At 39.5% G+C, this 15304-nt stretch overlaps 1 protein-coding gene across 5 annotated transcripts in view; it reads right to left on the reverse strand.

Annotated features, from left to right (window-relative positions):
- The window catches only part of Nhsl1 (NHS like 1), a 232675-nt gene that overhangs the window by 97013 nt on the left and 120358 nt on the right, over window positions 1–15304 (reverse strand). Inside the window, exon 1 of one of the 5 annotated variants that reach the window (XM_048798895.1) lies at window positions 6990–9004. The exons of the other annotated variants lie outside the window; for them this stretch is intronic. Coding sequence (XP_048654852.1) covers window positions 6990–7005 — 16 coding nt within the window. The 5' untranslated portion in view covers window positions 7006–9004. Of the gene's footprint in view, window positions 1–6989; window positions 9005–15304 lie in introns of those variants that run through there. 5 annotated transcript variants of the gene reach the window in all.

Here is a 15304-nt window from a genome sequence, read left to right on the forward strand (position 1 = left end):
TTTTTTTTTTTTTTTTTTTTGGTACCAGGTATTGATTGAACCCAGGAACACTTAACCACTAAACCACATCCCCAGACCTTTTCTATGTTTTATTTAGAGACAGGGTCTCACTGAGTTGCTTAGGGCCTCGCTAAATTGCTGAGGCTGGCTTTGAACTTGCGATCCTCCTGCCTCAGCCTCCCCAGCCACTGGGATTACAGGCATGCACACCACCTTGCTCGGCTCCACATACTTCTTTTTCTTCTGTCATGCCTTCTTACCAAGCTAATTTTCTAGGCATTTTCTAAGGTTCCTTTTCCATTTACTGAGAATGACAGGATGATAGAAAAGTCAGCCCTGTCAACAGGTAGAATCCAGTTTGCCATTCGGTCTTCTATCTTCACAGGAATCTCCTGGGCACCCGCCTTGCTCACTGGGTGGGATTCTCTGAATCCTCTGCCTTCCCTACCCAGGATGACCCCTCACCAAATCCCAGTTCATCCTTCCATCATTTGTGTCCCCAACATCTGTTCCCTCAGGAAGGCACAGCATTTGTGACAACTTTATTCTGAAGGTTTCAGTAGCAATGAAGTATGTGCCCTTCACTCAGTGAAACAAAGCAATAAAGAACATAAATGGCCTCCTGTGGTCATCAAAGGAGAGCCTGTCTTTTTTTCAAATGCTGTCTTGCAGAATTTCCTGAGAACAAACATGTAATACATAATCCAACCTTTTGAAAACTGTTATCTGTATAAATATAAATTCATGTAAATCATGTTTCAACTCATGGTTCCTAAAGCTCGCTTTTATGCTATTTATATCTATTTGTTATAAAAAGGCATTCCAAAGAAAAAGTGGGAACGAGTGCTTCTCTAATGCATCCTCCCTAAATTAAAACACAGTCAAGTCAGCATGGTCTGTTGTTCAATGGCTCTCAAGATTGACCACAATTGAATGGTACCTGGAGGTGGTGGTGATGAAGAAGAACCTAAATCCAACCTAAGTTAACAAAAACTGATAAATGTCACATAATCACCAGACAAAAGATGAACACTGGTGGCATTATACCAGAGACTGTTGCCATACTTCCTGTCGAATTAAAACCTCTTGATTTTAAATTTAATTGCTAGGTGTGATTTTATAAAGTAATTTATTTTCTAATTTAAGAATAGCCATTCTCTACCAGCACCACCTCCCCATACCACATCTTACCAAGCTGTTTAATCATGCAAAAAAACATCCTTTGATGGTTTTCAGCAGTATTTTCTTCTGATGTTTAAAATAGAGAATTATATGTCCTGTATTGTTTTGTGCCTGGATGTTGGTGGCACATCATGTTGTCCTGAGTGGTAATTTAAAGTGCCTTTATACTGATCCGTGTGCCTCAGCCTATTAACTATCACCTTTACTACTGCATGTGGGCTACTATCACATCTTCGTCCTGAGGGAATTCAATATGGCTTGGGTACAATTCAACTTTCCCAAACAGCAATCACTGAGGAAGACAGCTAAGAGGGGGGGAGAAAAAACTAACAAAGACAGGCATGAAAAATCAGCAAACAGAGGAAAGAAAAATAAGAATGGGACCAGAGTATCAAGAATGGGGCCAGTGCCTTCACTAATCCAAGTCATCTGATTCAGTTCTACCAAATTACTCAGAGATTTATCCTTATACAGAGCAGCCCCAGAAACAGGGAATCCCAAGTTTAATGCTCTAGACAGAAAAACTTGTGTCAAATACTCTTTGCTCTTTCAGCCCTTAAGAACAGCATCTCCTGGTTTATAATTATTACATGATCTATTCAGCATGCTGATTTGTTTTCTACTTCAACATTCATATTTTAATACCAGAATTTTACTATTTGTGAAAGAAGAATGGGAGCTAGAAAGTATGGTAAAGTTTTCAAAAGAAAGACTAAAGAAAGGGCTAGCTTTGCTTGGGTTATTACATTTCAATGTCTCTCCCCTCCAGTTTGAGAAATGCAAGTTATCATCAGTGTGTTTACTAAAAGCACTACTTTAAATTGCAGATTGAGCAAATGTGAATTCCTGTTGGTAGTTATAGATCACTGGCTAATAATTACATGCAATTTTTAAATGAGTACAGGTTGCAAGAATAGGGAAGACTTGCGGAATGATGGTTCCAAAATATGCTAATTTATTAAAAAAAAAAACTCAAATTCTGAATGTATGATAATAAAATATCCAGAGTCACACAGATGTGATATTCACAGGGTCCCTTTGCATTTTGGTTTTTAAAAGTCTGCTTCAAAATGAGGCTCAGAATCAAAGAGTAAAATAGCACATGCTTTGCTCAGTGCTTACTTGACAGGTTATTAGCAGCTTTAAGAAGGAGCCAGGGACCCTTCAGAACAAATGTGGCTTTCTAGCTCACTTGAAAAATACACTTGTTTCAGCACAGAAATAACAAATCTGTTTCTGATTCCTGACATTATTTCCCAAATGCTGCCAAGAAAAGAATCTAAGGAATTCTTTTACATACACAACATACACGAGACAACTGGAAAGAGGCCTGCACTGTCTGCATGGTGCACACCGAGGAAGGGGGGCAGAGTGTCCACCATGAACTGCCCTTGTGGGAGCAGAAGCACATGCCTGAGATTGTTCCTAGCTGTAATCTCCAACATAACCCTTTGCTATTATTAGACAACCCAAAGGCTTTCCTAAATCTGTAACCTGTGAAGCAGAAAAGGGTATAGACAGGACCCTATCATGCAAAGCACGCAGGCAGCTGCGACACACCCAACTCCACAGAATTCAACACGTTCCTGCTCCATGAAACTACATTTCTAGATCTTAGAAGACACACTGAAGCTGAGAAAGGAAAAGAACCTTTAAAACACCAAACCAGTTTTAAAAATGAAGGGTTGAAGATGTGGTTCAGTGGTAGAGCACTTGCCTAGCATCTGTGGGGGCTCTGAGTGCAACCCCAGCATCAAAAAAGAAAAAAGGGGGCGGGGGGAAACCCAGAGAAAATGCAGAAGCAGGGCAGGGAAAAGTCAATATTAAATTCAACTTAAGGTCCATGAAGCTCATAAAACAGAGCACAAAAATATGTATGTATTAATCCTTTCCATATTAATAGGAGCATCATTTTTAAAAATACTACCTTATTTTTAAAACTCAGAAGGAGAATAAGCAGGAGAATTCTGAAAGCCTGAGTCATCCAACAGCCTGAGTTGTCTAATGCAACCATTGAAAGTTTTGGCTCATACTGAGTTGACTGCAGTGAGCTGAGTTCAATTTTGTTTTTGTTTTCCCCCTCTCAGCAGGATAAGAGTTCATAAAGGAAACTGGATCATTTAAAGGAAATAAGAGGCAACATTTTCTTTTGCATGACGGGTCATAAGGGGTAGATTTCAACCCATCTCCATACAAACTTGTCTTAAGCTTGTATTGCTATTGGTTCCAAATGTATTGTAAAGCAGCATGGTGGAAGGTCATTCTTTCAGTTCCTCACTAGACATACCTCCTATAAAATGACCCTTGGTCCATGTTACTTTGTGCATACTGAGTTTTATGTAAGGTGTCCCCCAAGAATCCATGTCCACCTGGCACTTCAGAATAGGACCGTACATGGAAATAGGTCTTTGTAAATATAATCAGGCAAAGTGAGGTGAGACACTGGATTAGGGTGGGCCCTAAATTCAATAACCAGTATGCTTATAAAAAAAGCCATTTGACTCACAGACCCAGAGACATAGTGAAACACAAGAAAGAAGGTCATGTGAAGACAGAGGTAGAGATTGGTGTGATGTTGCCCCAAGCCTTAAAATACCTGGAGCCACCAGAAACTGGAAGAGCCAGGTAAAGACTCCCCTAGAGCCCACACCTTGATTTCAGACTTCTAGCCTCTAGAATTGTGAGGAAAGAAATTTCCATCATCAGCAACTCACTTAGTATGGATTTGTTATGACAGCTCTAGAAAATTACTACAGATTTGTCTACTAACCAGAACCAGTAATCTTTGCTACCATTCTACAAGAAAATTAGTAGAAAATGAGATGAATATATAAGGGCTCTCTAAGCTTTAGACATTGTGGTGATATCACTCAAGCGCATGATTTTAAGTTTTATGAAGTATAAGTCTGTGGTGGATTAGAAATTTTTAAAAATGTCTTTACCACAGTTAGAAAAGCACTGCAAAGGTAATATTTATAAAGACGAAGATGATGTACTATAATTAAGGAATTTATATTCAGCTGGCTCTGGCAACAGCTGTCTGGAGTCCCAGCTATTCAGGAGGTGAAAGGATCACTTGGGTCTACAAGTTCAAATTCAGCTTCAGTGACACAGTGAGACTTCTGCCCCCACCAAGAAAAGAAAAACAAGAAAAAGAAACAAAAATGAAACTTACATTCTGAACCATCTTAGAAATAATTATGTTCCATGTATTTTTTGTGGTAAAAACATTGTATATTAATGTGTGAATAATCTGAAGATATGTATTAACTATATACACATGGTAGTTTGTTATTAATCAGATTACTTGATTAGCCAAAAACCCTTTTCTCAGACCACAATGGATCATTGATTATACTTTGAAGGGACAGTACACCATGCCTCTGTTAACCATAGGGACCTTGGCAGGACTTTAGAGAACATCTTCCCAAGGACGGGGGGCTCAGATGTTGCTCCAACAAAATACATTTGGATGGAGAAAATGTTTCTGAGATACTTCAATGGCAACAGCAAAGAGTGACTGCAGCTGTAGCAGATATTAGAGCAACAGTAAAGACAAAGATGACCCTCCTCCTTCTCCCCCTCCCTCTCCCCCTCCTCCTTTTTAATGAATGAGGGATTGAACCCCAGGGCACCCAACTAAGCCACATCCCCAATGCCACCCCCACCTACCATTTTTTTTTTTTTTTTTTTGGAGACAGGGTATAAATAAATTGCTTAGAGCTTCGCTAAATTGCTGGGCTAGCTTTGAAATTTCAGTCCTTCTGCCTCAAACTCCCAAACTGCTGGGATTCCAGGTGTGTGCCACCATGTCCAGTGTCATCTATAAAGACACTTCACTAAGCACCAAATTGGCAAAACGCTGACTTGAGAAAAAATTGTCTCATGAAGAAAAGGAAAACCTGAATCAATGTAAGAAGCTATCTTGATGAGAATGTTTTGTTCCAGAACCACAAGAAACATGCAGGAACATGATTTAAGCCAAAAGAAGGGCAACCTGTTTCCTTTAAGGCCAATGCTAACCACAATCACAAGCTCAATAGCCCCCAGGACCTGGGGTAGCAATAGAAACAGGCCAACAACTGAAAGCCTCTTTTCCAAAGTAAGAACACCAGCCATCAACAAGTGTTAACTCTTAATATCTGTGTTCAATTATTAGGGTTTGCCTCAGTCGGTAGTACAAAGGATGACCTAAAAATTATAATTGTAATCCAAGAGGATCCTAAATCATAGGTAGACAATAAAATGTCCACAGTCTGTCCTAACTGCTGGGAGATCAGAAAGTGGGCTTTGAGCAGTATGTAGATTCCAGGTTAGAAAACACATCAGCATGGAAGTACTCTGTTGTCATCACATGCCATGCACTTAATTTTCCAAAATTTCCTAAGTTACTATGGAAACCAAGAGTCCACGAAATTGATAGATTCTTTCATAAAGTGAAATTGCTGTTAAGGGAATGGGTGGAGAAAATATGTGGATGCTACAGAAGTCATACCCAATAACCACTCCACACCTGCATTCAATTAAAAGTCCAAAACCTTGAGCTATCATTGGATCATAATGATTTCAACTGCACCGTGGAAATTACACTGTTACCATTCACTTTTATCCAATAATACTGTTGACTCTTCGTAGTTAAACTTTTATCATTGTTGTTGAGGGGTTAAAAAAAAAGTTTAAGAACATTTCAAGAGAACTCATAACCCCCTTCATCTAAAATTATTTTTCAGATATATCCAAGGTTATTTCCCTAGAGTAAGAATTAATTTAATGTTTAGGGAGAAAAAAAAATGTGATTTCCTTTTTGCTCTTACCCCGTTGATTTTATCAACTTGTACCTACTCTGTAAATAAATATCCCCAGCTCAAAGTATAACATTAATGACTCAGGAGAGTATTAAGATATCAAATTAGGGTTAAAACCATAAATGCTAAGACAACAGAATCCATGTCGATTCCTCATTAACAAACTTTGAGAACAAAGGAGCAATCGACAGTGCAAACATGACAGGACCACTTTATCTCCAAAAATTGCAACGCTGTCAAGAGTTTCCCTTCAACACAATGACATACACTGAAAGATATGAGCAAAATAATCTACTTAAGTTCCAGGGAAATTCATCCTAAGTCCCTCACTTCAACAATCTCATAGAAAACCACTCTCACATGCCTAAATTAATCACATTGTGACAAAAGTTAAAAAAAAAAATAAAGTTGGAAGGAAAAATGATCGCCTAAAAGGAGAGCATACTCCTCAGGGAATCACTAAACATACTCATTATACATCATCTTACTGTACTCAGGAAGTACTATAATTCATATGTAGCTAGAACAAGAAGCATATTCTACAGTAAAATTACTTTAATTTCTGAATTCACATATTAAAGCTTAAAGCAATGGACTCCTTCATTCCCTTCTACTCATTCAAACTTTGTACACAAACAACTCATGACATGAAAACTTCTCTAACAGGGCTCATCCTACAGCTGTAAACTATTCCTACATTTATCAGTCTTACCTAAAAGCCCTCTGTTATCCTAAACTTTTAACAACTGTTGTCTATGTCAGAACACATACACACCACACTCAAACAGAGAAATATCCTTTCTAAAAGAAAATTCCATCTCCCCAGCAGGAGGTCTTTCTTCCTGTTTGCAACAACAACAAAAAAGAACAATGACTTTTTTACTTCCATACTTACAAAAAAAAAAAAAAAAAGTCCCTCAAACTTTGTACTGGGAGGAACGCTGAGATTTAGACTCTGATGGTCTGTGACAATTTTCCCCAATGGACCCAAAGCCCCCTCACCTTTCAGGCAGAACATTCTGCAGCAGTTCCATGGAGGGGCTGGTGCTCTGCAGTCGATGGAGCCTGCAGGGCTAGGCACAGCTGTCTCCCAGCCCACCTCCGCAGTCACCGCCAGAGAGCGGGCGGCCAGCCAGCGCCTGTTACTACAGGAAGCCACTGCCCAATCCCCAGCTTTCTGGGCTGGGCTGCTGACACCTCCCTATCTCTCCTCCGTTATTTCACACCATGGAATCAGTCCGGGAGCCTCTTGGAATGGGAGGGGAGCTGGGCATCCGCAGTCACTCTTCATACTGTCCAACCCAGACCAGCACCAGGACAAGCCCATTTGTTTGTGCTTATCTCTCAGCATTTTCCATTGCAGCAGATGTAGCTCTTCATGTGATCAACAATACAAAAAAGAAATCACTCGATGCAGTTCAACTGTTTGCTGTTAATTAGGGCTTATTATTCTTTGACCCCATTATTCTTTTTTGTGGCATGCTGGCTCTCTTTTTCTTATATACAACCTCCCAGATACTGGTACATAGCGAATACTAAACATTAGAATATGAAACTGCAAACTTATCTGAGTGTACCCAAATGAGTGAATATATGTGCAATACTCACATAGTTTTAGGCAAACAGTAAGAGCTATATAATAAGTGCTTTCATCATTATGGCTATTACTACAGTTTATAAACTAGAGGGTTAGGATAAAAAAGTGAGGCATGTCATACCTCTAGGGCATTGCCATTTTTACAAATGAGGAAAAAGAATCAGTGTTAGAATATATGAATTTCTAACTCTATTGTAGCCATAATAGACAATTAAATCCCTCCTCCATCCTCTCTACCTCTGGAGAGCTAAATTCACTCAAGGCTACTAGACTGTAAACTCTTTCACATGGGTTAAATGTGAAAGAAGAGAGTTAGTCTGCCAATATTATTTCAGGGGTACCAGGTTTTGAAAGTGCCATCTGAACCCAGAAGGGCCTGTGGTCCTTCCCCACACAGACTTGAAAGTCTCCTGGCTGCAGGAAGTGGCCATTGTTCACAAGACCCATTGCTGCTGTAGGTCTTCCTCTGGACTCCACAGGATGCAGGAAACTGACTCAGAACCAACCTGTCTGTCTGTGTGCAGGGGTGTGGCTGTCATCCTTGCTTCCACAGTACAGATGCTCTATGCTCTTTTGGCTTTCGACATCTGGTTCAGCCTATCCTATCTGGGTCTCTGCTCCCCATCATCCTGTATCACCAACAGCAGTTGGTTAATAAGTTGCCCACCATGAGGAAGTCATTGCACTAGTTGCTATGACCACAAGGAAACATAAGAAGTCCCTGGCTGGAAGCAAGTAAGGATGAAAGAAAGTTAAAATGTGCATTCATCAACTGTGATAGTAACTCTTAGAACAGAACTGGGAAGAACTTCACAGCTCATGTCACCATGAGGTGATTTACCCACCTAAGTAGGGGGGCATCAAGATCAAAACCCAGGTACCTGACTGGCCTGCTTCCAGCTCACTATGTGACCTTCTCCACGGTCATTCTCTGTCCTCTCCTATCTTGAGTGGTCTTCCATGTAATGTTTAAACTGCAAAGATATTCCTGTAAATATTCTTGTGAGTTATGCTCAACTTTTTAAATTGCACACAGAGAAAAAGAAACTACCTTGGAGATAAGATTTTCAACACAGGCTTTTACACAGAGTCTGGGGTGGCTGTATGTATTTAATAGGACTCTATGAATACTCATAGTTTAAACCTTTTCTAGTAAAGTAACTATATGCTGGAAAGAACACTTGACTGGGAAATAAAGAGAATCTGATTTTAGTCACATGCATATCATATCTAGCTGGTCTCTATAGCAGCTCATTATAGTAAATGTGAAAATTATTCTGCTCCATTAATTTTTTTTTTTTTTTGGTGTGAACAGACATAAACACACTATATACACACTACACTCTGTTAGGTGCATTATGTCAGATCTCAGAAAAAGACAGAGTCTGGCTGGGCACAGTGGTACACCCTGTAACACCAGGGAGATTTGGAGGCGGAGGCAGGAGGATAGCAAGTTCAATCCAGCCTCAGCAACTTGGAGACCCTGTCTCAAAATTTACAAAACAAAAAGACTGGAGATGTGGCTCAGTGGTTAAGCAATCCCCTGTACAAAAAAAGACAAGAAAGAAAAGAAAAGAAAAAAAGAGAGAGAGAGAGAGAGAGAGAGAGAGAGAGAGAGAGAGAGAGTCTGCTTTTTCATGGTTTAGTGCAAGAGCTGAGTGAGAGAGCTCAGTGGCAGAGAACTTGCCTAGCATGCATGAGGTCCCGGGTTCCATCCCCAGCACCAAAAGGAAAAGAAAAAGATGAGTGGAATAATCATCATAATTCAATGTGATACAAAGGAAGAAAACACAAAACTAATAATGGTCAATGATGACTTCTTGCTTATTACCATCTCATTAAGTTCCTCTTGTTAACCAGGTTAAAGCATCTATAATTTAATGTAGTGAACTGAACAGTGTACACCCAAAATTCATGTCTACCCTCAGAATGTGACCTTATTTGGAAACAGGTTTTTGCAGATATAATTAAGGTAAGGGTCAAGATGAGATGATACTAATTAGGGTAGGCCCTAAATCTAGTTTCCTAATAAGAGGGCAAAGGACACACAGAAACATAGACAGATCCTGGGAAACTGGGCAGAGACTGCAATGATCCTGCCACAGGCAAGGAACACATGGAGCCACTGCAAGCTGGGCAGGCAACCAAGTGTCTCCTCTAGACCATGGGAGGAATGAGACCGGGCCGACTCCTTGCTTTCAGTTCTCCAGAACCAAGAGAGATAAACGTCTCTTGTTTTAAGGCACCATGCTTTGGGTCATTTGTTACAACAGCCCTAGAAACCAGCCATTTACGTTTAGCAAGACAAGAATTATGAGACAAGGGGAATAACTTTTTTCTTTTTAAATTACATTCAATTTATGTTTACATGGTTTAAAATATTTTTTCCATAACCCTGTACTTTCTGTTCTAAATTTTTTATTTGAGAGGAAAACAAACTTCCTATAATGTAGCACTCCTAAGCAACACAAACAGCATTTTCCATTAAATTAGTAAAATTATAGGTATCACCAACTGTAAAGTTTAATAGTATTCAGCTCAACCAACAGAAATAGAATGGGTTTTTATCAGTGTCACAGTGAAGACTAGCATGTTTAAAAATCCCTCATCTTTGTCCAGTGAACAACTGTGAATACATCTGAGAAATAAAACATGAAACGTTGCGGTGTTCAAATTCTGGGGAAAAAAGAACTATCCATTAAGATTTTATCCATCACTGTCATTGCTATTGAGATTAGAAAATAAATACATGGACATTGGCATAGAGGGAGCAGGACAGGGATGATGGATAAGCACAGAATTTATAGCTCATTGCACAGGACAAAGGTCTTGCCTTTGCCAACCATGATCCGAGGGCGGCAACCACTTTTCCCCCCTTGTGAGATTACAACATCCAGCATCATGTTAAAGTTTAACATTATTATCTCTACAAGAGGGAGTGTCACCCACGCACACAGCCAAAAATTTCCAGAGAATTATGTCTCCTAAACCACGCCAGTGCTATTTCACTTGTGTACTAGAATTTTATTTATTTTGATTTCAGTAAAACAATGGAGATGAGGATAAATTAGGAATTAATTTGCATACACATAGAATTAGTAAGGAGTGTAAATCAGCTCAAAATTCTACATTGTTTCTGGCAAAACATAAAACAAAATTATATAAGAAAAAAATAGGCAAACCCTATCTTCTCCCCAAGTATCTTTGCTCTTCCTCTTACCGAAAAAGCCAGACAAAAAGAGAAAAGTCTTCTCCATGCCCATCCACAGGTTTGTACACATCAAGGAAAGTAGGCCTGTATCTCTAGGCAGGTTTTTGAAGCACAAGAAGGCTTTGAGGGTAAGAGTCATGTTTCCAGCCACCAGTGCCTTCATTTTCCTCTGTATGGCAAGAGACTGAAGATGCTGCAAAACCACTGATAGCTTAAAGATGAGAATGACTAGCCAAGTGCTACGGCATGCACCTGTTGTCCCAGCAACTTGGGAGGCTGAGACAGGAGGATCTCAAATTCAAAGCCAGCCTCAGCATCTTAGCATCTTAGCAAGACACTGTCTCGAAATTAAAAATAAAAAGGACTGGAGATGTAGATGCAAAACACCCCTGAGTTCAATCCCTAGTACCAAGGAGGGAAAAAAAGTAAATGACCAAGTTTAGCCAGTTCTCTGAGAATGGATCCACTCTGGAGAGCTTCTGATCTTTTAAACTAATATTATCTTTCCCAACTTTTAGTTATTTCCAGTCCTCTACTGTTCGACAATACCTCTGGCTTTATCCAAACTCTGAATTTCTCAGAGAAAAGAGGACTCAGTCTGTTTTTCTAATATTTATAACTACCACCACAGGCCCAAGAAAAAGAAGGGAAAGAATTGCACACTGTAACTTTAAATTGGTTAACTACTTTTTCCCAGGCTGGTTGGTTAGTTTATTTATTTACTGGTGCTAGGAACTGAACCCAGGGCCTCATGCATGCTAAGCACATACTCTACCACAGAGCTACACCTCTGGCCCCTCCCAGGTAAGTTTAAATCTAGCTGCCTCACTTCTCTCCCCATTCTGGCCTCTGTTTTAGGCAGAAAAGTCTGGAAATCAGTTCTTTGTTTTACTTCCTCTTCCTAAAATGACCTAAAGCTGTGTCCTCTTTGAATTTTCTGCACTTTGGAGTCAGGCCTGACCTATTTAAACCCAAGAGCAACATACATACTCTTTGCTCTCTCCTTTCTCTCAGCAAATACCTGGATCCTGGGTTATATTGTGTTGGACACAAGCCAACTATGGAGCTCCAAGGAGACCAGTTAATACTTCACTGAGATTCTTCTATGGTATCTGGCCTCAGGTGGACTCACTCATGTCACTGCATTTCCTCCCTGAGTCCTGAGAGTTCTGCCCTCCTGAACAGGCTTTTAAAGTAATTTTGACTTTGTTTTTTCCTTCACAACCAAGTCTGGACTTCTTGACACCACGACCAACAAAGTAATCCTCATTTGATTCCTTTCCGTAAAATTTTTGTCTAATTTCATTCATGGAATCCTAGCTCTCGGAACACCCCAAAATTAGTTTTTGTTTTGTTTTGATTTGTTTTCTTTACTTTTACTTTTTTCTTGTTTTTCCTTAAATATCCATTGGGGTTTTCTGGTTCCATCTTCCCAGGGAAAGTGACTATGAATTTACAAGTTGAGCTGGCTTCCTAGTTGAGGTGATCCTTCAGCATCTTCTGAGCACTCTTACCCGGAGCAGGCTGCCTGGTCTGCAATCCCCCACCCACCACCTCCATCACCTTTAGGCAGAAGCATGGAACACTCACAGGCAGCAGAGGCACAAAGAGTTTTTGCCATTTGTGCCCTTCACCCAGCCCTGAGCAGCTTCCACACCTAGTGCTTTAAGGTGAAATGTTTCTTCAAGCTGGAAAGTTGCTACCTTGGTAGCCATTTGTTTTCTTTCCTTTCTAAATCTGACCTGCTGATCCATTTTCACACCTACTACATCTTTTACATAACTCTGATTGCACCTTCCCTCCAATGGGGGGAAGTTGCCTGTGTAAAAGACACAAGAAAAATACAAATACCAAATTTTGCACCTAGCAGCCCCTGTGGCAGACCTGTGCCATATTCCACATGGTCTCGGGCCCTGCTGTCTTAGATCAGGCTCTGATTCCCTGTCTGAAATGCAGTCCTCCCACCCCCACCTTATTCCTCCAAAGCCTCCAGGGACCAGGCCCCTCTAGAGCAGTATAATCAATCTCAACCTTGCATGACATTGCACAGTGCTCTACCCACATGGCGGTCACAGTGACACAGCTGCCCACCCAGATTGAGAGTCCCTCAGCACAGGGCTTTCTTATTACACTTCACTGTTGATGCTTTGAGGGGTACCTGGAACATGATACCGGATTAATGTCTGTAGCATAAACACATACAATTATTATTTCACTACTGTATCCCAAAACATATTGATTATAATTGCATATTGATTATTAGTAGTTAACATATTACATAAATTAAAATCACTATTTTCCATACACACACATACATATATATGTATATATATGTATATATATATATATATATATATATATATATATATACTAAAACCCATTAAGTCACTGACAGTATTTACATGTGTCAAATTATCACAATGTACTTTATAAATTTGTACAATTTTAAAATCATTAATAAAGAATAAAAATAAGGCTGGGTACAGTGGTGAACACCGGTAATCCCAGTTACTCAGGAGGGTGAGGCAGGAGGATAGCAAATTTGAGATCAGCCTGGGCAACTTTAGCTAAGACCCTGTCTCAAAAAAAAATCTCGTTTAATGTGGAAGATGGGTGGGTAGGGTACTGGGGATGTAGCTCAGTGGTAAAACATCCCTGGGTTCAATTCCTACTACTGCAAATAAATAAGTAAAACCACAAATAAACAAGTTGCTGATCATTAACAGCTAAACTCCATGGTGGAAGTTTTATAAATCATTTCTTTAAAGATTAAAAGTCTAAGGAGGCTCATTTTTTAAATATAAACACAGACGGCATTCTCTCACCAGGCAAGCTGACTAGAGTAAGCTCAGAAAACAGTTTTGCTCATTCTGCCTGAATTAAATATTTGAAGGATGATGGAAGTGGAAAAGAAAGAAAAAATTTTTCTGGAAATATCTATTACAAGAATATTGAAGTTGGTGTGTCCAGCTGGAGGGAGGATACCAAAAGATGTCAAATCATGACCTCAAGTCCCCTTTCTTAGTGAACTTATAATGAAATGCATTATAGGAGAGAAAAACCAAAATCATTGGTCTAGGTATCATTCTTACAAGCTTTGCAATTGTCACTGTGCCTAATATATACGTGTCTATTTTGGAGGGTCTACGTTAAAGAACATTAAAATAACCTCAACAGCACTTTCATGCTTTCATGTGCTCCTTGAAGGACTGACTCCCATAAACACAGATTAAAGGCAGCACCCTCCACCAAAAAACAAACAAACAAACAAACAAAAACTAACCTTAAAAAAAGAGGTCATTTGTATCATTTTCTCCTATGCATCTGAATAATCTGAGGAAACTAACCTTGAACTACAGAAACAGGTGCAACTCTTCCGCTCACAAAATCACCATCCATCCTAAATCATTCTTAAGAGAAATCATTCTACAGATCAGAATTATTCAAGTTCATATACCAGTCAAGCAGGAGGACCCTCGAGCTCTGAAATATAACTATTTTTAATCATCAAGCAAAAAGGTAAAAAGAAAGATACATTAATATATGAATAGGAAGATACACTGTCCCAATTAGAATGTCCAGACTCCTGATGATGTCTGCATAGATAACTGAGTACTCTAACATTTAAATTACTTAAGACTTATAAATTTAAAATATCTTGTTTTGAAGCCAACTATATACTTGAAAAACTCAAAGCTCTGAAAAGAAGTATAGAATTTCTGTAAAGAGGTGGTTTATTACTGAAATCACCACATTCACCGACGTTTGACCTACTTTAACAGTGATGCCAACACATCAAGGAAGAGCTAATCATTTCCCTTTCAACTGCCAAATCTCCTGAGCAGTCAGGCAGCTTGAAACTTCGGGCATAGGGAAGTTATTTCAGGACCCATAGGATTTATGATGATAATGGTCTGAGGAAACCACAGCAGTTAGGTCTTTCCAGTCTTTTCCCCTGTCCTTAGGAGTTTAAAAATAAGCAAGAAAATCATTCTTTAAATTGGTAGACCAATTTCAGGGGGTGGAGTGCATGCCGCAGCGCATGATAATCACAGAGTCACAAGGTCCACAGAGAACCACATCTGCCACAAACACAGTTCCTCCTGATCCTGCTCTTTGATTATGCCAAGCATGATCTGAGCCCTTGCCCTTTTAATTTCTGTTTTACCTCTTTCCTCTCTCTCTAACCTACTGGCAGTGAACTTAAATTCCAATAAAAGTAACCTAAAAATGTGCTTATGGTAATGGCTGAGATTTACTTGTGTTCTATTTTTATCCAGTGTATCTCTGCAAAGTCAGCCATTAACTACAATAAATCTAGAAGCCACTGGGTGTGTGTGTGTGGTGGGGGGTTATATGTCAAAAACAAAATACTGATTTTGAAGTTTAAAGATGCATTTATTTCTTCTTTTGAGGCAGGTGTGCTTCTGACAGCTCTATTAAGTTCTTAGACTATCTCTAGGGACTTCATTCAATTCATTTAAAAAAAAAAAAAAAGTGCAGCCTGGG

Source organism: Marmota marmota, unplaced genomic scaffold (genome assembly GCF_001458135.2).
Source record: "Marmota marmota marmota unplaced genomic scaffold, marMar, whole genome shotgun sequence".
NCBI classification, from domain to species: Eukaryota; Metazoa; Chordata; class Mammalia; order Rodentia; family Sciuridae; genus Marmota; species Marmota marmota.